At 51.4% G+C, this 20,550-nt stretch overlaps 1 protein-coding gene across 1 annotated transcript; it reads left to right on the top strand.

Annotated features, from left to right (window-relative positions):
• Positions 1 to 360: 360 nt before the first annotated feature.
• NARF (nuclear prelamin A recognition factor) lies at positions 361 to 18,375 on the top strand. Its single transcript, XM_027517799.1, has 11 exons — positions 361 to 501; positions 1,424 to 1,504; positions 4,384 to 4,527; positions 6,883 to 7,015; positions 9,366 to 9,500; positions 13,335 to 13,453; positions 14,020 to 14,149; positions 14,329 to 14,392; positions 15,238 to 15,375; positions 15,652 to 15,809; positions 16,695 to 18,375. The coding sequence occupies exons 1-11, from the start codon at positions 475 to 477 to the stop codon at positions 16,934 to 16,936; spliced, it is 1,371 nt and encodes a 456-aa protein (XP_027373600.1). The 5' UTR covers positions 361 to 474; the 3' UTR covers positions 16,937 to 18,375.
• Positions 18,376 to 20,550: the final 2,175 nt, after the last annotated feature.

The following is a 20,550-nucleotide window of genomic DNA, read 5'->3' as shown; positions in this document are numbered from 1 at the left end:
CTCTACCAGTCTAAACCTGGAAGGTGGCGCGGGCCTGACGCTGAGCTGACGCACCAGAACGTCCCGGTAACGATCTCGGCCCGCCCCCTGGGGTCCGTCAGCTAGGCTGCTCAGAGCCGCAGCCAGACTCACACGCCGCGGAAACCTTCGGCCACGGCCTCCGCAAGGTCCCGACGGGGCGGGCCAAGCTCCGCCCCTGCGCGCTCCGACTGGCTCTAGGTCCCGATTTGCCCCTTTCCCGCGTTGTCATTGGCCTAGGCAGAGCCCAGTGGCGTGGAGCCGCACCGCTCTCTCCGCGCTCCTATTGGTTCAGGGTTGTAGCGCATCCGCTCCCAGAGCTTTTATTGGTCGAGCCGAGCCACTAGGGGTAGGGCAGCTCTGGAGCGACGACAACAAAGGGCGGCAGGCGGCGGTGACCGCGTCTCCCGGTGCTCTCCTCAGGCTGCGCACCCGGACCTGCCCGCCTGGCTCCAGATGAAGTGTGAGCACTGCACGCGGAAGGTGGGCTCCACGCTTTTGGTCCGGGGCCGGGCTGGGGGCAGGGCCCGGGGCGCGGAGGAGCCTGAGCTCGCGGAGCCCGGAGCCTTGGGGGTGTCAGGAGCTTGGCAGCTCCAAGCGCCTCTGCCTCCCTGTCAGAACCTCTGGGCGCTGGCCCGCAGCTCGACTTTTCCGGGGGTGGAGGCGGCTGAGGGTGGGCCACCAACGCGTCCGGTTCCTGTTCCCGTGTCCTGGAGGCGGCAGTAATGTCGGGGCGCAGATACAGCCTTTCAAAGTACCTTAGAAGCCAAAAGCCGCGAGAAAAGCCTACCAACATCAGCGACCAGTCCACAGTCGTTGCAGACACCGTCCTTGGTGTGAATGAGGGACACGGTGATCAAAAGTGATTTTAGGGGATTTTATGCCACCTAAAAACTTTCGTGTTTGACAGCAACGAAAACGATACAGAAGTGCAAGAAGGAAACGGGCTGGGCCTCCTGCCACCTGAGTAACCATAGTAACTGTGATAGCCTTATCCACTTGTTTCTACGCTGTAATGCACAGGGAGTTGTCTGTTGGTTTTTTTCAAAATTCGATCCTATCATATTGTTCCATCACTTGCTCTTTCTCTCACTTAATGTTATGCAAGAGATACATTTTCTGAGCAATACACACAAGTCCTAATTTGTTGTATTCTAAATATACACGCGTCCAGGTGGTCGGGCACCAATTTACCTGTCATGAGAGACCACATTGCTTCTAGTTTTCATTTCCTGCGAACCGTGCAGATACAGAGATGTGTATGGGTGTGTTTGTGTGCCCACAATTATAAGTGCTTCTATTTCTGTAGAAAAGATTTCTAGATATGAAATTAATTCATCAGGTAGTATATACAGTTTTCTTAGATTAAAAGTTGTTCTTTTATATGTGCCTTTGCCTTTTCAAGGAATGTAGTAAAAAAACAAAAACCGATGACCAAGAGAATGCATCAGTCGATGTACCAAATCCAGCCCAGGAGAATGGAGAGGCAAGTAGTTTTTCAGTTTTTGTGTCAACCTGCAGTAAACAGCTGCTGCTGTTTTTCTCCTCTTTGGGGGCTCATGTCACCAGGTACATCTTTGCTTCAAGAAAAAAAATAAGAAATGAAGGGGCCAAAAAACCCCTGCTAGGGGCCAAACATGCGGGTTAGTCAGTTGGAGGCACACGATCTTCAAGGTAAGAACATTTTCTTCTCAGAGTACACCAAGCCAAAGCATACCATGTTAGGAACAAGGCAAAATGTCATCCTTGGCTGTTTTTTTAGAAATAGTTTTGTAACATTTAAACCTCTGGTTTTCTGGGGTTTTTTTTTTTTTTTAAGTGAAAAGACAGGGCTTTAGGTAGGATTTTATAAAATAATTTGGATTTCATGATTCTGTAAGTTTTATTTTTCTACTGGTTTCTTCTCTAAGTTCTTGAGTTTTTAAGTTTTTCTTAGCTAGTAGCGATGGTTTACATTTATTGGATACATACTCTGAGCTAGGCAGTCGAGAAAGTGCTTTGTACATGTGATCTCATGCCGTGCCTAGAATGAGCATTTCAGGTAAGCCCTACAGTTGTCTCCACTTTACAGAGGGGGACGCAGTGCTGGGAGGTTAAGGTTCCTTCTTCCCTTAAAAAGTTCTGGTCCCAGTTTTAGAAAGGGAGAATTGGCAACATTGGAGAAGCAAGCAGCAGGTGTCCTCTTTAGTCTAGTGGTTCCCAATACAACATTGAGTCAGACAGGCATTGGTCTGGTCCTCTTGTGTACCAGCTCTGCTCTGTGCTCTGGTGAATGTAGGGCTTAGTGAGCAGTAGGGGATAAGACAAGCACCCGGGACACTGAGGCAGAAGAGAGGCAGGGAGCACCGAGGGCTCTGCAGCCTCAGAGCAGCTGGCCCGGGGCCTCCCATGCCTGCACTCTGTCCGCACTACCTTGGACAGACATCTCACCCTGGGAGCCCCAGTTTCCTTATCAGTGACATGGGGAGTTGGGTTACTTCTCTCCGAGGGCCATGGTGGCCAGGAGATAATGTGTGTACATAGCTTCAGTGGGCATCCCTCCAGCACAGTGGGCGGACTCCCTGACAGGATGAACAGGTCAGGAAGGTGACTACTGGAGTGGGCCCTGAGGGTGATGAGACCTGAAGGTGGTGGGTGTGGGAATAGGGTGAAGGCGCACCAGGCACGGGAAGGTGTGAAAGGTAAGGAGACAGATCGGGCACATGTCTTAGGGCTGGTGGCTTAAGCTGGCTAGAGTCGGGGAAGAATAGGAAGGAAGCTACTTGGGAGGCCAAGGGTGGTGGGCCTGTATGGGCCAGCCAGAGTGGCGGAAGCAGGAAAGGGGGAGCAGCACAGGGAGCAGAGTGCAGTTTGAGCTGCATGGACACTGCAGGATGTCAGACTGGATATTGGGAGGGAGAGAATTTCCTAGAGGCAGAGATTGGAGGGGTTGAGTGGGGGCCTGATAACTGCTCTGAGAAGTGTGGCTAATTGGAGAGAAGGAGAGATGGACAGGCTTCTGCAGAAAATGCCCACGATTAGAACAGAACAAGAGAAAGGAAGGACTGTGACAGGCGGGAAGGAACCAGACCTGGCCCATGAGGGTCTCTAGGAGGATGAGCATGGGGTGTGGCTAGCAGGCCGAGAGGAAGCCCTGCTTCCCCTGGCAGCTCAGAGTGTTGTCCTGGGCACCTCTATAGGGCCAGCGGAGGCAGAACTCTCAGTGCAGCTCAACAGCGTGTATTAGACGCCGGCTGTGTGCCAGGGCACGTGCTTCAGACCCTTGGAGCAGCCGCTCTGGCCCCACCTCAGGGCTTGTTAGAAGGGCAGACTCTTGTCTCCCATCCATACCTCATGAATTAGCATCTACAGCATAACAAGGTCCCAGAGTGAGCACTGCACAGTGACACAGGCCCCTGGGGAGGAGGGAGGTGGCAGCATGCATTCCTGTTCGGCACTGCTGTGGACAGGAGGGCCAGCCTACCGCCCGAGTCCTCGCTTACCAAATCGTGTTTGAAAGAGCAATGTACAGCAACCGTCAGATTTCATTAATTTGTTGCGATGGCTCTAACGGGCTTCAGAATATTCGTATGTTCATCCACCACATATTTATCAAGCGCCTTCTGTATACAGGGGATGTCAGAGAACAGAAGGGCATGAGACAAGGTTCCTCCCTCAGAGCTTGTGTTTCAGGGAAAAGAGCCACCACATAGGTGCCAGGGGGTGCTCAGAGCTGTTCTGGCAGGTGTCCATGAGGGTCTGAGGGTGAACCAGGCTCTCTAGGGAGCGTTTCCCTCAGGGAGACTCAGGGCAAGGAGGGCCAGGGTGACTGGAAGTTAGAGTGGGGAGAGTGATGGGGAAGGGGACCTCCAGCAGCATGGTGTGGCTTGTCTTCTGGTGGACCTCAGCCCAGGGGAGTGGGCTGCAGGGAGCGAGGGCGCAGGTGCAGTCAGGGGAAGACAAAGCAGCCGAGGGTTGTCATCTTGGTGTCCAGGGGAACAGAGTCACTGAGATGTGAGTTTGAATGTTCCAACTCAGACTTGGATGACGTGACAACCCTGATGCCCACAGGTCAGCACTGAGCTATGCCAGTTCTAAGCCTGTCAGGGAGGCTTCTGAGGAGAGTCCAAGGACTAAGCGAGCTCATCGGGGAGTACAGAGCAGGCCCACGCAGGAGCCCCCAGAGGCAGCAGGGAGGGCTGTGGGGGCAGGAGAAGCTGCATTTGATGGTGCCGGTCCACTCCCCACACATTGCCATCTGTGGGACCCTCAGAGAATTTGTGGCAGTTTTCTGTATTATGCGTGTGCTGTTACTTTCCCTCAAGAAGCCAGTATTAAAGAGTTCTGTTAAAGAATCAGACCATAACATCATCTTTTCTTTCACAGAAGGGAGAATTCCATAAATTGGCTGATGCCAAGATATTTCTGAGTGACTGCCTGGCCTGTGACAGCTGTGTGTCTGCGGAGGAAGGAATCCAGGTTTCCCAGCAGAACGCCAAGGACTTCTTCCAAGTTCTGAACCTTAACAAGGTATGGCATCCCGGGCGCTCACTGGCACCAGAGGTGGCTGGAGGTCAAGGTGAGGCGTGAAGCCTCTGCTGGGACTTAGGGAGCGCATCTTGGCCCTGGCTTGTGTCCCCTGTGATAGCTGACCCTCTCCACAGCCTCTCCCTGTCAACAAAACCCCACCCACAGTCACACTGCCTCACTGATGTGGGCAGCAACTGTGGCTGGCACCACCAGCCAGGCTCCCCTGGCTCGGGGGAGGCCTCCGCGTGCTTGGTCATGGGATGGCGTGGCAGCCGAGCTGCTGCTCCTCTGCCTCTGGGGCTTTCTCAGAGGTTAGGGCCACAGTCCTTCAGCCCATTCCTGCAGACCCCTATACAGATGAACTATCCGTTCCTGGGTGAAGACAGGTGAAAGGGAAAGACGGAGAGACGGAGGCAGATGAGGCTGAAAAGCGTGTCTTGGTTTGCCCTCAGTCTGACCTGGTGAGCAGCCCTCACAGCTGTTTTCCAGAAAGTGTTTGTAGGGGCTCTGAACACAGTGCTGGGTGCTCTGGCCCACGTGGCAGTGCAGGTACCACGTGAGGCCCAGGTTGCTTTCTGGGTGTACTGACTGCAAATAACAGATTTCATTCTTTCCAACCTGTATACATTTTATTTTTTCTGATGGTATGGTCTAGTACCTTTGGATCAACCTGAAATTACATTGGTGGTAAAAATAATACCACCACTATCTTGTTTCCGATTTCAGTGGGAATGCTGGTGAAGTTTTACTATTAAATAGATTTTTGCATAATCTTTTACTATTAAAGAGATGTAGATACTCACACCAATCAGCATATCAGCTATAGAAAATGGATACCCAAGTCAAACTAGACTAAAAAGGAAATGCTTAGTTATTTCATGAAACTGAAAGCTTAGGAATGGAAGAGGTTCTGAGTTTGGCTGAGTCAGTCACTCAAGGCTGCCACAGGAAAAAGCAGTTCCTATTTCTCTGCTGGCCGTGGGGCTCTGGGGTTCCTGAGCTCTGGGGCTCAGGCTGACCTCTTCGTCACAGATGAGCTCCCTCAGAGGATGTGAAATTTAAGTGAGAATGAATTGAGGGGTGAGCCCTTGAAATTCCCTGGGCAGGGTGTCAGACAGAGGGACTGGAATTGCCGAGTGTGACTGCTGAAGCTGGGGACAGACCACCCTCTGTCCTTCCCCCTTCATTAGCATTTGAAATTTATACTCTCTTTCCTGCTTCCAAATTTACATTAGGATGCTCTTGGTCACAAACCACAGAAACCGTGCCTGGCTGATTTGGGCATCATAGGAGCTTGTCAGGGAGCTGGAGGTCAGTGTATGCCAGGTTGGTGCCCTGATGGCCGTGTCGGTGTGGGCTTCCCAGGCATCACGTGAAGGTGGGAGGGGACCATCACGTGAATCCAGAGGGGACAGGCAGCCTCAGCATTGTCTCACCTGAGCTGCTAGGCAGGGGCAGGCAGACCGGACCAGACTGTCCTGTCTGTGGCCAGTCCATAGGTAGATTGCAGTGGATGGTAGCCACTGAACACTGCTGTCCAAGTTTCCACTTTTCCTAATGTGCAGGTGGTGTCTGACCTGAACACCCTCTGTCATGATAATCCTGCATCTTCTGTCTGACCCCAGGCCAGGGGATCCCACTGCTGACTTTCTAATGCCCGACATGCTCGCTCACAGTGCTCCCCAAGGTTGCATCCTGCATGTCCGTAATGAGTCAGCACGCCTCTGAACTCAATCTGTTCATATTTTTCTAGGGATTTCTTGAACTGCCAACATCTGGTTTTGGTTTCAGGGTGTTGATAGGCTGGTTTCACATTTGTTTGGTATTTATTAGAAGAATTCATAGAAGATGAGAATTATCTATGACTTAAAATTTTGCTAAAATTTACCACTAAGTGACCTGGGCATGAGGCCTCTTGTGGACAGACCTCGGGGCCCCATTTTCATGTAACTTCATTGTTATGGATCGTTTCAGTTATTTATGTACCTATAAATAATAAGTGTATTTTTATTTTTCCTTTTAAGTGTATTTATTTTATCAAGATATTTGCATTTATATGTAATATGTATATATTCAGTATTTCTGATTTAACATTGTTCTTAAAATTGACAAAATCTCTTGGGATGTCTCATTTTTCATTCTAATTTTTTTCTCCTTTTTCCTCAATTGTGCTTGCCAGTATCCTGTGTATTTTATTAGTCTTTCAGACTAATTCAGACTAATTTCAGACTAATTCAGACTAATTCTTTCAGATTGGGCATCTGTTACACTCTGTTGTAGACTTTTCATACAAGTATCTTACTTTCACTCCCTTGTCATCACCACATACACGGTGTTCCTCTCTGTTTCTCCTAGAAATGTGATACCTCGGAGCACAAGGTGCTGGCAGTGTCCCTGTGTCCTCAGTCTTTGCCTTATTTTGCTGCTAAATTCAGCCTCAGTGTGACTGATGCATCCAGAAGGCTCTGTGGTTTCCTCAAAAGTCTTGGTGAGCTGCCTTTTGATATTATTTATAGCAAATAAATTTGGTATAATTCGAATTTATAACTTGAGTTTTTATCTGCCCTTTTTATCTCTAGAGTTCAGTTTTCAAGGGCACAGGATAGATTAGAACTTCCTTGAGAATCTTGTGGAACGTAAGAGGACCATGCCTCTGATCCACGCATGGTAGGCAGGTGTCACTTACCCCCTTGCCATGCAGATGGGTGTTGTCTTACGGCCGGCGCTGGCCCCTCTGGGGACAGCAAATGACCGTCTTAGGGCACGTAGCTGGGGACACCTGGGACCCACACTTGCCCAGCAGTGTCGAGTTGCTCGGCTCACAGGGGTTACAGTTATCTGATGGAGGATCACGTCTGCCGTGACTGGCGTCTGATTTCCCAGGAAGCTCTCTGAAGAGCAGAGCAGGAAGGGAATGGACTGTGTCCCTTGTGTGAAGAGTGAAAGCTAGTCATTTCAGTACCTGAGGACTCAAATGTGAATGAGTACTAGAGTAACACTGCCTCATAAAGAGCGGTAAGGTTGCTTCTGTCTAGTCTGTCACGTCACACTCTAACTTCCCCCCCAAATTAAAGTGTCCTGCAGGGAGGCTCTGAAGAGGAAAACTTGAGCTGTTTGCCAAGTAAGAGTTTTAGTTGTTCCTCAATGGCTTTTTAAAGATGTAAATACATGGGGTTAGCAGTAAAATGACCCGTAGACTAAACGTCCTCGCAGCAGCCTGCCTGCCTCGCTGCTGCATGTTGCCTTCTGTGCAGAGCTATTTCTTGGTGCACGGCATGCCACAACCAGCACTACAGCCGCAGCTGCAGACGAGGACTCCCTAAGTCAGCCTTCACGCTTCTAATCTTAAAAGCCTAAGCTTAGCTGAGTTTTACCAAAGATCAAAGTTTTAAAATGCTCTGCCTTCTCATAGTGAAAGGCCCTATTTTGGAGGGGGGAGATTTTTTTTTTAATAGTTGGATGTTATATGTTAATAAAATATATCCACAGTGAAACTGACTTTTTTTAAGGTAACTCTTTAACTTGATATAATATTTCTTTTTAAGAATAACTGGCTGCTCTTAAGGTTTAGACTGGTTGCAGATATTAAAACTATTTGCTCTATTTACTGTAATTATTTAAAGCATATTTTTTTGTCTGAGGCTTATTTTCCAATATTAAGAACTCATTTGTAGCAACATAAATGAACTTGGTGGGTATGATACCACCATATGAAATGAATCAGACAGAGAAAGACAAATACTGTATGATATCTGTTACAAGTAGAATCTAAAGAAAAATACAACAAGCTTGTGAGTATAACAAAACGGACAAAGACAGATGTAGAGTACAAACTAGTGGTTACCAGTGGGCAGAGTGGAGGGGCGTGACAGAGGTGGTGGATTAAGAGGTACAAGCTTTTAGGTATAAAATAAGCTACAGGGATATATTGTACAACACAGGGAATATAGCAAAAAAAAAAAAAAAAATTGGGGGGGCCGCGCCATGAGACCTGCAGGATCTTATTCCCTGACAAGGGATCACAGCTGGGCAGCAGCAGTGAAAGCGCCAAGCCCTAACCACTGGACAACCAGGGAACGCCCTATAGCAAATATTTTATAATAACTATAAATGCAGCGTAACTTTGAAAAATTGTGAACCACTGCTTTGCCCATCTGTACCTTATACTGTATATCAACTGTAGTTTAAAAATAAAGAAGCATACATTTATCAAGAAAAAGACAAGTTAGAAATTTCCCTGGTGGTCCAGTGGTTACGAATCCGCCTTGCAGTGCAGGGGACTCAGGAGCGATCCCTGGGCAGGGAACTGAGACCACATGTGCCTCAGAGTAATTAAGCCCGTGCGTGCAACTGCTGAAGCCCATGCATGTGCCCTGGAGCCCTCGATCAGCAACTACTGAGCTGGTGCAGCACAACTAGTGAAAAAGAAAGAGAAGTTAGAACTCAACATAGTAATTAATCAAGACCATTGTAAAGCTATGCTCAGCCAGTGTCCTCATTTATTTATTTTAGAGCTATCAAAGACTGTTACAGACTGGAGTTTAATTTAGCCAGTGAATTGGAAGAATGATACCCTGTAAAATTACATTAATTTATGTATGGAATATGGCAAGGTGTCTGTAAATATAGATGTAAAGGGAAAAGAAGAAACAGGAGAATATATGCTTTATTGTGAAAAGTGATACGTGCTGTTGTTTGAGAGAGCAAAGGGCATCGTCCTGCACTTGGGCATCTAGCTATGTCTGTGGAGTCTGCCTTTTCAGTTTGTCTTCGAGGCGAACTGAGGGTCGATCTCACATTCTGTGATGTGGAGCCCAACACGCCTCTCTTCCCCACAGGGGTGCATTATGTCTTTGATACAACGATCGCTGCAGATTTCAGCATCCTGGAGAGTCAGAAAGAGTTTGTGCGTCGATTCCGCCAGCACAATGAGGAAGAGCCTGCGTTACCCATGCTGACCTCTGCCTGTCCTGGTGAGCATGGGGCTGCTGCTGGGTCTGCAGGGGCCTGATGCACCTTTTCTCGTCAGTCTGAGTCTGGGGGCAGGCCTGGGCAATGGGTGAGGTCAGGGGCAGCGGGTCTTGGAGAGGAGTTTGGGCCTTGAGTAGTTTTATGTTGACCAACATATTTATTAATTCTGGGTGATTTAGTGGGGAGACCTGACAGCTGAGTATTAATTGCTTACCTTCATTTATGCATATTTCTGAGACAAACATATCATATGTTAAAGGAGAATAAATCTCTTTTCAAAGTATGATGTGTTTCACACATCCAAACAATTATAGGTAATATGGTGAACACCCATGGATCCTTTACCAGCTTAAATAGAAATTACATAATAAAAAGTATTACTTTACATTAATACTAGATTCTGTCTTGGAACACTTTTTAAACAAATCTTTAATTATTATATAGAGCCTGATATCTGAGGTACAGAAATTTTATCACAGGTTTTTTAATTCTGAAAAAATAGAAGGTTTTGGAATAAGAAAATTCTAAAGATGATAAGGAAAGGAAGGCTGTGCTATACTGGTAAGTAACATTTAGTGAAAAATTATTTCTAAATCAATCAGGTCTATGAGAGTTGTGGTCTACTTAATCTTGGGGTTTTGTTCACATTTCCATTCTCAGTTTATCCCTCCCGGTTCCAGATTTTTCTAGCATTTTATATGTCACTCATCAGTCATTGGGATTATGAGTTAGTAAGATGGAATGTTGATATATGGTTGCTTAGAATTTGGAAATACTTTCCATCCACTTGTAAAACCATGGAGAGGAAACTTGCCATCTGTCTAAGAAGCACGTGGATCGACTCATTAACTGAGCATGTTTTTCAGTGGCCCACAGGCTGGCAGGAGGTGCTCAGCATCAGGTGGGGCTTATCCTTCTGGAAAGATAAGCCCCAGGGGGATGCTCCCACTTCTCCAGGCATGTCAGGCAGTGACTGTATCAGGGTCTACGCAGAAACTGACTAAAAGCACACTTTGCTGGGCCATGGTGTCCACCTTTGTGTTTATGTCCTTGTAGGTGTTTGCACAGCTGCTGAGGAGTAGGTTTGCACAGCGGAGGCCTCGGGGAACCACCCAGCTCCCTAGAGGCCTTGCAGTGGTACCCCTGCCTCTGGGGTCCCAGCACCGGCTCCTTGCAGGGCTCTTACTCAATGGCACACACAGCTGGTCACTGTGGCTCAGTCCCACCCACCCAAGAAAGAGGCAGCATAAAATGACCCAAGCTCAGCCTGTGCCCCCAGAGCAGTGGTTCCAGAATTCCCATCCACCTTCCAGTCAGCAGGATCACAGGGATTCCTGTGCTGTCCTGACACCACCCCAGCAGATAGTGATGGATCCCTTACGTGGGCAGCCCTGTTGGATGGCGCCTAAACGGAAGCCTCCACTCCTGGCAGGAACTAGCACCGCTGATGTGGGTAGTAGACAGGTGGTGGATTCTTGTGGAAAGCACGAGCCGCTCTGTCCAAGGAGTGAGGGCAGCGCTGGCGGAGACCTGGGCCACCTGCTGCTGCTGCACACCAGCTGTCCCTGCTCCACCAGCCTGGCATTCGCTGCTTTCAGTGGCCTCCTTGAGCTCTTCAGGGCTCTCAGATGATTAGGCTTTCTCCTCCAGGAACTCTTTGTAGCTAAGCCAGTCGAAGCTGTAGCTGTTCAGGCTTATGCCCCCTCTCAAATTCAGGGAGATGAGGTGAGATCTGCTTCGAAACTAACCCTTTTCTAGGATTTGGCCCTGACGTTTTGCTTTCCTATGACAGCTTAGAGAAATTAAAGCAGCATCAAGGTCGGATGATCTGACCTGGTGCAGAATCGGGCTGTTGATGGCCCTGGACTGACTCACTAGCTTCCGCACGCAGGATCCCTGTGCTTCCTCAGACTGCTTGGAGGGCAGCGCATCCTGGCTTTGACAGGGACATCTGGGTGGGCCCTTGCTGCCCACAAGCCGATGGAGTGCCACCTCGCCAGCGCACCTTTGCCTGGTGGGGGTGGGTGGGCGAGGGCGTATTGAGCTGCTCAGCTGTGGACGTGCTCAAGGGCTTTGGGCTTTGTGAGAACCTACCAGGAGCACTCATTGAACTGGAGTGTGGGAAGTAATTTCTCCAATCCAGCAGGGAGAATAGAGAGTGGGCACCTTGTGCCAGGCACTTCTTGGAGCAGGTTTCTTCTCTGCCTTCAGAGAGGGTTTCTGAGAAAAGGTGGCTGGACTGACAGAGCAGGACAAGGGTACCCTGTCCACGCTATGCTGCCACAAAGCTGGACGGCCAGCAGGGCTGACCAGGCCCCAGGCTGGTGCCAGTAGCAAGTTCTGATCAGGGGTACCAGAGCGCTTGCCACTCTGGTCTCGTGCCAGTGCTGTGGATCCTGTGACCTGGTTCTTCCTCCTCATCCCTGTTTGGTCCTCTTTGCTTGCAAGCTAGGAGGTCCCCCAGGGCCCTTGCCACTACCAGCCTGTGTTCTGCCTGATATTGTGCCAGGCCTTCACGGCACACAGCCTGCAGCTGGGGTCTGCCTGAGAGCCGAGTGTGCAGGCACGGGCACTGGCACCAAGACCAGGGTGCACAGGGGCCTTACAAAGCCAGACCTGTGGTGGGAATGGCCTTGGGCCCCCAAGTGCTCCATGGCCTTTGATAGTTTTCCTTTTTCCTTTTATTTATTTATTTTGGCCATCCCATGCAGTTCCCTGTCCAGGGATTGAACCCAGGGCCCTGACAGTCAGAGCAGTGAGCTCTAACCACTGGACAGCGGGAGAATTGCCTAGTTTTCTGTTTTAACATGAACCATTCCATGCACACGTGCAGAGGCTGGGAACGAGGGGAGCCATCCTCCAGCAGCATCTCTCTGTGGGGCTTCTGCTGGTGACAGTGGACATTCCCTGCGTGTACTCAGGCCGGCAAGCGGGTGATAGCTGTGGTTTGAGTTCAGATGAGATTGTCTGGCTGGTGCCTGCTGCTCCACCCTACAGGAGTGGGCATGGGGAGGTGGGCTGCCCTGGGGATCTGGTGGGCAGCGTGCCTCCAGGTTTGTTCACCATCCCCACCCTTCTCATGAAGCTGTGGTGTACGTGCCAGTCTGTCACCAGACACTCTCATTACCTCACCCAGCGGGAGAAGGGGGCGAGCTGTAGCCCCTGCAGGTTGAGCTGCTGGCTCGGTGGTCCACTGGCCTCTCCATCCTGCGTCCCCTCTGGGACCCATGGCAGCAGTGGTGCACTCAGAGGGCATGGTGGGAGTCAGCAGCTCAGGGGAAATGCCCAGGACCACGCTGGGCATGCCGTGGGCACACTGCAGGTTGTGCTGTTCATTGTGTTGCTTGAGGGGGTGTGGGTTTCTCGTATTTCATTGTCCTAAAAGTGGGAAGTTACTGGGTGGTTAAATTCCAATAGATGAGTGACGCTTGGTGGGCCTGGTGGCTGTTGGCCCCTGTCTGAGCTGTGGCTGTCCATCCCGGCTGTGAGAGCAGCTCAGCAGCTGGCAGGGTGGATCTGGAGCCAAGCTGCCCAGGACAGTGCCTCGTAGCTGCTCCTCCAAGCTTGTTCTCAATTTTGGGGAGCCTGCTACCCCCGCTCCTGCCTTTCTCCTGCTCTGTCCTCTCTGATCTGGGGCCGAGGGAGGCACCCATCCCGGGCACCCTCCAGTCTTGTGACACATGCCCCTGGGGTTCCCATGGCCAAGCCTCTGAAGAGAGGCGGTTTGGTGGAGGGAGCCTGTCATGCACACCTGGGGCGGCCGGAAGACGAGATGTCCCGGCTGTACTCCGGTGGGGCAGCCGTGAGGAGCTGACATGGACCCCTTCCCACCTCAGGCTGGGTCCGCTATGCTGAGCGGGTGCTGGGTCATCCCGTCACCCCCCACCTCTGCACTGCCAAGTCTCCCCAGCAGATCATGGGATCCCTGGTGAAGGACTACTTTGCCAGACGTCAGGTAAGCTGGCCTTTTCCCCAAGGGCAGCATTCAGGTCAGGAGACAAGCTTCCATGTGAGGACAGGTGCTGACGGAACCGAGGGCGAGCAAGGGAGGGTGGAGGAGGGTCCCCCAGGGGTGTGCACAGTGGTCTTGGGCCCAGGTCCTGATGAGTGAGGGGGGTGCCCAGACACCTAGCTCCAAGACGGTCACTCAGCTGCCGGCTCCTGGTGGTGCCAGCGATTCTGGCTCAGCCGGGACATGGAGAGGGGCAGCCTGGTTACATGGGAAGCGTCTGGAAAGTGTGGGGAAATGGCCAAGCGCTCATTTGTGGCAGCTTGTGGTCACCGTGTGTGTGATCACTGTGCACTTGGTTCAGGGGAAACAGGCGGCAGGCCTCTCCCTGAGCGTCCGGGCAGTGGGCCTGCAGCACGGCGACACCGTGGGTGGACTTGGGGGCATCGCGGCTCAGGAACGTGGTCTGGGGGGGATGGGGCTTGGACCCAGGAAAGCACCAGGCCCGTTCCGTTCTGGCTGCCTTCTCCCTTCTACACGGCCCCCATCATGGGTGTGCTCTTTCTACACAGAACCTGTCCCCAGACAAGATTTTCCATGTCATCGTGGCACCGTGCTACGACAAGAAGCTGGAGGCCCTTCAGGAAGACGTCCTCACAGCCTCTCGGGGTTCCCGGGGCACTGACTGCGTGCTGACCTCAGGTGAGGGCGCGGCCTCGGGAAAGGCTGCTGGGAGGCCGGCCGGCGCGTGTCCAGAATGAGGGCCTGACAGCCACACCCACACTGGAGACACGTGGAGCTTCCTCCTTCAGAGCAAAGCATAAAGCACACGCGTCCCCGGGGACGCTGCTGGCGTCTTAATGTCCCTTCTTTGCTTGTAGGTGAAATAGCTCAGATGATGGAGCAGAGTGACGTCTCAGTGAGAGAGGCTGCCCTGGACACGCTGTAGGTGCCTCTGCAGGGAGGGGCGCTCTTGCACCTTGGGGGCTTCCAGCATGACCTTGTGACCTCTACCAGGTTATCCCAGGACCTTCCTCCTCCATGAGGCCACCTGCTCTGCTGAGGCACGGGTGTGGTATTGCCCCTGGTGTGGCGGGCTACCTTGTCGCCCCTCTACAACCCTTGGCTCTGAAGAGAGCATGGCCAGTACCATGCTGAGTGGATGCCGTTCAGCCTGTGGTCTGGTGTGGATACCAACACCCTCCTTCCCGACATCACACCTGGGCCCCTATGGGGTGGAGGCGGCATCCCCACACAGTGGCTCCCTCAGGTCCCTTTGCCCAAGAGCAGCAGCCTGGGTTTCTGCCATCAGCGGTCGCCCCAACCACCAGCCACACTCCTGCTGCATCCTGTGCCCCAGGGCACAGACTGCATGGCAGGTCCTCCAAACAGTGATGTCAGGACCACATGTGGAAGGCGGACTGAGGTCCTTAGAACATAAGCAGCTGGTGTCCTTACGGCCAGAGCCCATGCTTGGGCCTAAGCGGACCCAACAGTCTACCCCTGGCTGGCCACAGATGGTGGCATTCTCTCTTGTGTGGCCCTCAGATGCCCAGTTCTCATGCTCCGAGTTCTGAGGTTCTCAGGGTTGAGCCTTGACACCTGTGCACTCAGAGGAGTCACTTGGGCAGCGGTGGGCATGCTTGCAGGCTTCTTGTTGGCCAGTGAACTCCAGCACAGAGGAGGTTTTTGCCCAAAGTCTAAGTACTTGTAAAGGGTTTTGCAACCTTGGATCGTAAAACTTGGAGAGTCGGATTTAACTTTTGCCCTCGCTTTTCCTGCCTGGTGAGGTTTGGCGACGTGAAGGAGGAGGAGCTGAGGCGCCACGATGGAGCCGGCTCTGACGGGTACCTGGCACACATCTTCAGACATGCGGCCAAGGAGCTGTTCAATGAGGATGTGGGGGAGGTCACCTACCGGGCCCTGAGGTGCGTGGGGCTGGGGCGGCCTCTGTCCGTCTGCCTGTGTGGTCAGCACTGCCTGTCAGGTATAAACTGTGTAATAGGACCCCCGCCCCCCACAGCCAGCTGCAGGTCTGAGGGGAGATCCTATTTATAGAGTTCACACCGGTCAAGATCGAAAGGCCTTGGATGTGTTAACTCACAGACTTAAATTTTGCTAACATCCCTAACTTAGATTGGAATAGTCCTCCGACCACAGAGGAAGGACCCCGTGGGTCATAGTTTGTATTGTTGATTTCATAGGAACAAAGATTTCCAGGAGGTCACCCTCGAGAAGAGCGGAGAGGTCCTCTTGCGCTTTGCTGCAGCTTATGGCTTTCGAAACATCCAGAACGTGGTCCTAAAGCTGAAGAAGGGCAAGTTCCCATACCACTTTGTGGAGGTTCTTGCCTGTGCTGGCGGTAAGACTCGAGAGGCCAGGCTGAGCTTGGCCCCTCTGAGCCCTGCAGGAAATGAGGGGTGAGATGTGAGGGCCAGAGGGTAGCCATTGGGTGCGGCCAAGGGGTCAGGGGAGAGAGGTTGGGAAATTTGCTGCAAGTTCTTTTAAATGAATTTTTATTTTAGAAATCACATTATCTACACGTTTGAAAATAAGTAGCACAGATGGCGCTAGTGGTAAAGAGCCCACCTGCCAGTGCAGGAGCCGTGAGAGACTCGGGTTCAATCCCTGGGTCAGGAACATCCCCCTGGAGGAGGGCATGGCACCCCACTCCAGTGTTCTTGCCTAGAGAATCCCATGGACAGAGGAACCCGGCGGGCTGCGGTCCATAGTGTCACAAAGAATTAGACATGACTGAAGCGACTTAGCACGCGTGCACATGTATAGCACTAGTATGTAGAAGGCATGTCCTTCATGCAGTCCGAGGTGTTTGGGTTTGGGTCCCGTGTGGCTCATGGGTCCCGGGCCCCCTCCCCGATGCAGCCCACGTGTGGATTCACACACTAAGGCTTTATGCAGACACCAGTGATCTAGCTGTTCATTAATACTTTCTGTGCTCTCCTGGTTTTGATGAATTCCAAGAGAAACTGGAAATCCAGATAGGCGTGCATAGCCATCCAGTTCTAAAAGGTTGCCAAGTAATTTCAGCTTTAGGTAAAAGCATTTCCTGGGTAGTATAAAGAGGAGAGAATAGGAAGCACCTGGGGTTGTGAGCCTGTGCCCGGGGTCTTGGGGCCCAGGCTTTGGCCACAAGACACTGCACACTGCCATCATTGCTCTGCTCTTCCAGAATCGTCTCCCCTTTAAGATGAAAGCAGGGGAAGAGTAAGCTCCCTGTGTTTTTCAGGATGCCTTAATGGCAGAGGCCAAGCCCAGACCGCGGACGGGCGCACAGACAAGGCCCTGCTGCAGAAGATGAAAGGCATCTACGCCGACATCCCCGTGCAGCTCCCGGAGGCCAGCACCCACGTGCAGGAGTTGTACCAGGAGTGGCTGGATGGCACCGACTCCCCCCGTGTCCAGGAAGCCCTGCATACTGCGTACCAGGGCCCAGGGCAGCCCGCTGACAGCCGAGACATCAAGTGGTGAAGATCGAGGAGACTGGGAGGCAGGCCTGTCAGCTGCCTGAGGACAGAGGAGCTACCCTGTGTGGGTATCAGAGACACCTGAAGAAAACAGCTCAGCTTTCCTTTTACCACTTTGGTTTTTCAGAATCCTCTGCTACCCCCATTTGTCAGCAGCCCCCTCCCTCAGTTCGATGTGGTGCTATCTTCGTAATATGTGTGTAATTGGAATATTTTAACAGGAGAGAAGGGTTGCCCCAATCTGAGTTTCCTTTAAGACTAAAAAATTCCAAAGAACAAGAATGGAGACAGACTACTGTCTTTTAGGCTTGAAAAAAAAATCCAAAAAGTGTCCTGTGAAGAGTTAAGACCCCAGAAGTTGTGATTCACATACCTCAGAGATTTGATGTGGAAATGACAGGAAGCAGGCAGGCCGCGGGGGTTGTGGGCCATGGTCTGTGGTCTTCCCAGTTGGCTCTTGTTTTTACAAACCACGTTTTTTATTCCTGAGAATGGTTTTGCCAGAATGTGAATAAACTGCATCCTTTTGGAGTCGGGGAGCTCATATGAATCTGGCTTTTCAGTTTCTCTAGAGAAAAAGTTCTGGCAACAGTGGGCCGTGTTTCTCACTGCCGCAGTGGCCAGATTGCAGTGGCAGCCGCCGCCTGGGACCAGCCCCTCTAACTGCGGGCCTGGCAGGCTCTGGCAGCTTATACCCCACACTCATGCTTTCACATTCAGTCTTTAGGTGAACTCACCTCGAAGCAGAGGGCGGCCTGCGAAGGGTGACAGGTGTTACACATGGAAGGATGGTAGAGGCAGCTGACCTGCTTAGGCCAAACTGGTCAGGAGTCCGCCTGCTCCATTCTTCTCTGGGTGGGATCAGACAGGTGACAGCCATCCTGTCCCCAACCTCAGATGAGGCAGCTTCTCAATGGTCTTGCCTCTCCCCGCCGCCCCCCACCCCACCATCCTCCTCACGTACTGTGGGCCAGGCTCATCCACGTGGCTCCTGATGGGACCCCTGCCCCCACCCCCCAAACCCCCGCCACCTGGCATGTAGTGCTCATGTGAGCTTGCCTTAAAGGTAAACGGAAGAGAACAGTTTTCCCATGAACAGAAAGGGCTAGCAAAGAATTGGAAATTACAGAATCACAAAACCATATCAGGGCTCATCCTGTGAAACGAAGACGTCTGTGGATAGGCCTCCAGTTGATTCTTCAAAGCACTTGAATTTTGTTAACATGGATGGTAGCAGCGTTCTTGGATTCCTCAGTGCTTATGAAGCCTGAGCTGTTAGATTTCCTTCACTGACTCTGTTGTATTGTACCTGTATACCTATTGGGGTTGAAAACTGGATATATTGTGTGAAATTGTATATTTTTTGCTTTCAACCTATGTACAATTAATTGGGTTTCTCTCCTCTGCAGTAACTGATGATGGAATAAACACTTGAGGAGTGTCTGAGTGTGGAGAGTGTGTGAACCAGACACTGACTCCCCAGTCAGGGGCCTGTGTGTGCCCTCCCTCACCAGCACCCCCAGGCGGCCTCCCTCGTGCTTTCAGAGCCAGCACAGCCCCAGAGGGCCATCTTTGCTTGAAGCCTTCTGTGGGCCGGGGATGCCAGGAGTCGTGGTGGGCTCTTCCTGCCTCAAAAGCCACCCCTTCTGGCTAAAACGAAGGCACTCCTTGGCTGGGGGACCGGGTATTCTCACATGTGGTGTCAGGTCCTACCCGCAGCTGACCTTTGGTTATGGGCGCATGGGAGGAAAGGAGGAGGAGGGTTTGTTTTCCTTCATTATAACTCAAATCATACGAGCTGTCAGGCAGCCCCACAGTCGGGCTAGGGCGGGGTGTGGGAGCTGTCTGCTAGTGAGCAGTGTGTCCTGGCGTGAGGGGGCGGGTAGACTAGGTCCAGATTTGCACCACACCCAGCAGCTGCCCTCCAGGAGTGCTGCTGCCTGAGTTCTGGTGTCATGGGCGCCTCCTGTGGGCTCTGATCCTGTTGCGTGTGTGTGTGTGTTGGCCATACTGGTAAGTAGCTGCTCTCCTGTGCCCTTGCCCTGGGCCAGTTTTCTCAGAGTCCAGATTTCTCAGCTCCATTTCTGCCTGGCCTCAGCTTGGGCCAGTTGTAGCCAGTGTACATGATGGTCCTTCACAGCTCTGCTGAAGTGAGAATTCGAGTTCATGCGCTGCTCACACACCAGTTTGCTGCTGGCCTCGGGTGTGGAGCAAGGGCACTGTCTGTCTAGAGGCTCTTAAGCTCTGCCACTGACTTAAAGGTGTTCTGTGGCCTCCCCTCCTGGCCCAAAGCTGAGCAACAGAAGCCTCTGGACACACCACCTGCAGTGAGACCTCAGGTCTTCACTTACAGTCTAATCAGATGCATTAGGCGAGGGGACTGCAGCTCAGGCAGGCAACTCACATGCTTGAGGCCACTTGGCCACCAAATGTGGGCTTCCACCTCGGGCCCAACTTTGGCACTTAGATGCCACCTCCTTCCACACAGGCACTGACCTTGCTCCCAATCAGTAACAGCAAGCACAGAGTCTTCCTAAAGCAAGTGAACCCTCAACTCTGATGTTCAGGGACATGGCATCAAATTTGAGCAAAGGCCCCTGGACTTTCTGAATAAGGATAAATCATGTGTTTGGGGATTTTTTTTGGGGGGGGTCTTTGGTGTTTTTGAGTCATAGGTGTACGGTATTGGATAAAGAACCAGGCACTCATTGAAGGCTACTACTTACGAAGCTGTGAAAAGCCTGGCTTTTTAACAGAAAAACAGTATTTTCTTTCCCATGTCCCTGTAAGAAGTGTTCCACATTAGTTTTACGTGGACGTTTCCAAAACCTTGATGAAAGAACTTGTAAGCACAGTTGTAAGGGTGAAGGGTAGTTACTCTTAGTGAGTCATGCAAGTAGTGAATTGTATGAGACACAGCACTAGTATTTCTAAAGCTACACTGAAGCTGCAGAAAACTTGGATTTATTCAAGGAAAAACTATCTTCCTGTCTCCTTGTAAAGACTTGCTTTTAAATCAGATCTATATAGACGTTTCTTACACGTTGCATGAAAAATTTGAGGCATGATGTTCTTCTGTATGACAGTAGCCACCCAGGTGCCCAGTGGGCAGTACCTGAAAGGACCCTTTTATGTGTGTGTACGAAGAGTAAACAGCCTGCGCTGAAAGCTCGTCAGTGGAGAAGGTTAAGTAATTGTCCTGACGTGGGATTCTAGAGATTAGAGTGCATGATGAGCCATCTCAGGACAAGAGTATTCGCTCCTTTGGTCTCTTTTTTATTTTACTTTTTATTTTTTTGGCCACACGGCACAACCTGTGGGATCCTAGTTCGCTAACCAGGGAATCAAACCTGGGCCCTTGGCAGTGAAAATGCAGAGTCCCAGCAGCTGGACTGCTGGGGAACTCCCCTGGTCTCCTTTAAAAAAAAAAAAAAACTGGGCAGGGAGGACATTAAAAAGAACAAAGACATTCCTAATGTGGCTTCTGGGGGAAGGGGAGCACTGGCGATCAGATGGACCAGGGGCTCAGAGTTGCTGCCTGTCCTGGGCCAGATCATGTCCCCGTGTCCCACTGCCTGGGACACAAGAGGGGAAGACAAAAATGGCCACAGGCAAAAC

This window comes from Bos indicus x Bos taurus, chromosome 19, assembly GCF_003369695.1.
Source record: "Bos indicus x Bos taurus breed Angus x Brahman F1 hybrid chromosome 19, Bos_hybrid_MaternalHap_v2.0, whole genome shotgun sequence".
NCBI lineage: Eukaryota > Metazoa > Chordata > Mammalia > Artiodactyla > Bovidae > Bos > Bos indicus x Bos taurus.
The sequence above is the reverse complement of the archived record's forward strand: the minus strand, read 5'-3'. Positions and strand labels throughout refer to the sequence as shown.

Bases quoted from the DNA above. Each gene is read 5' to 3' on its own strand.
- NARF (XM_027517799.1), top strand. From the start codon at position 475: ATGAAGTGTGAGCACTGCACGCGGAAG. The intron at 502-1,423 runs GTGGGCTCCACG...TGCCTTTTCAAG, and splicing joins GTGAGCACTGCACGCGGAAG to GAATGTAGTAAAAAAACAAA. The intron at 1,505-4,383 runs GCAAGTAGTTTT...TTTCTTTCACAG, and splicing joins CAGCCCAGGAGAATGGAGAG to AAGGGAGAATTCCATAAATT.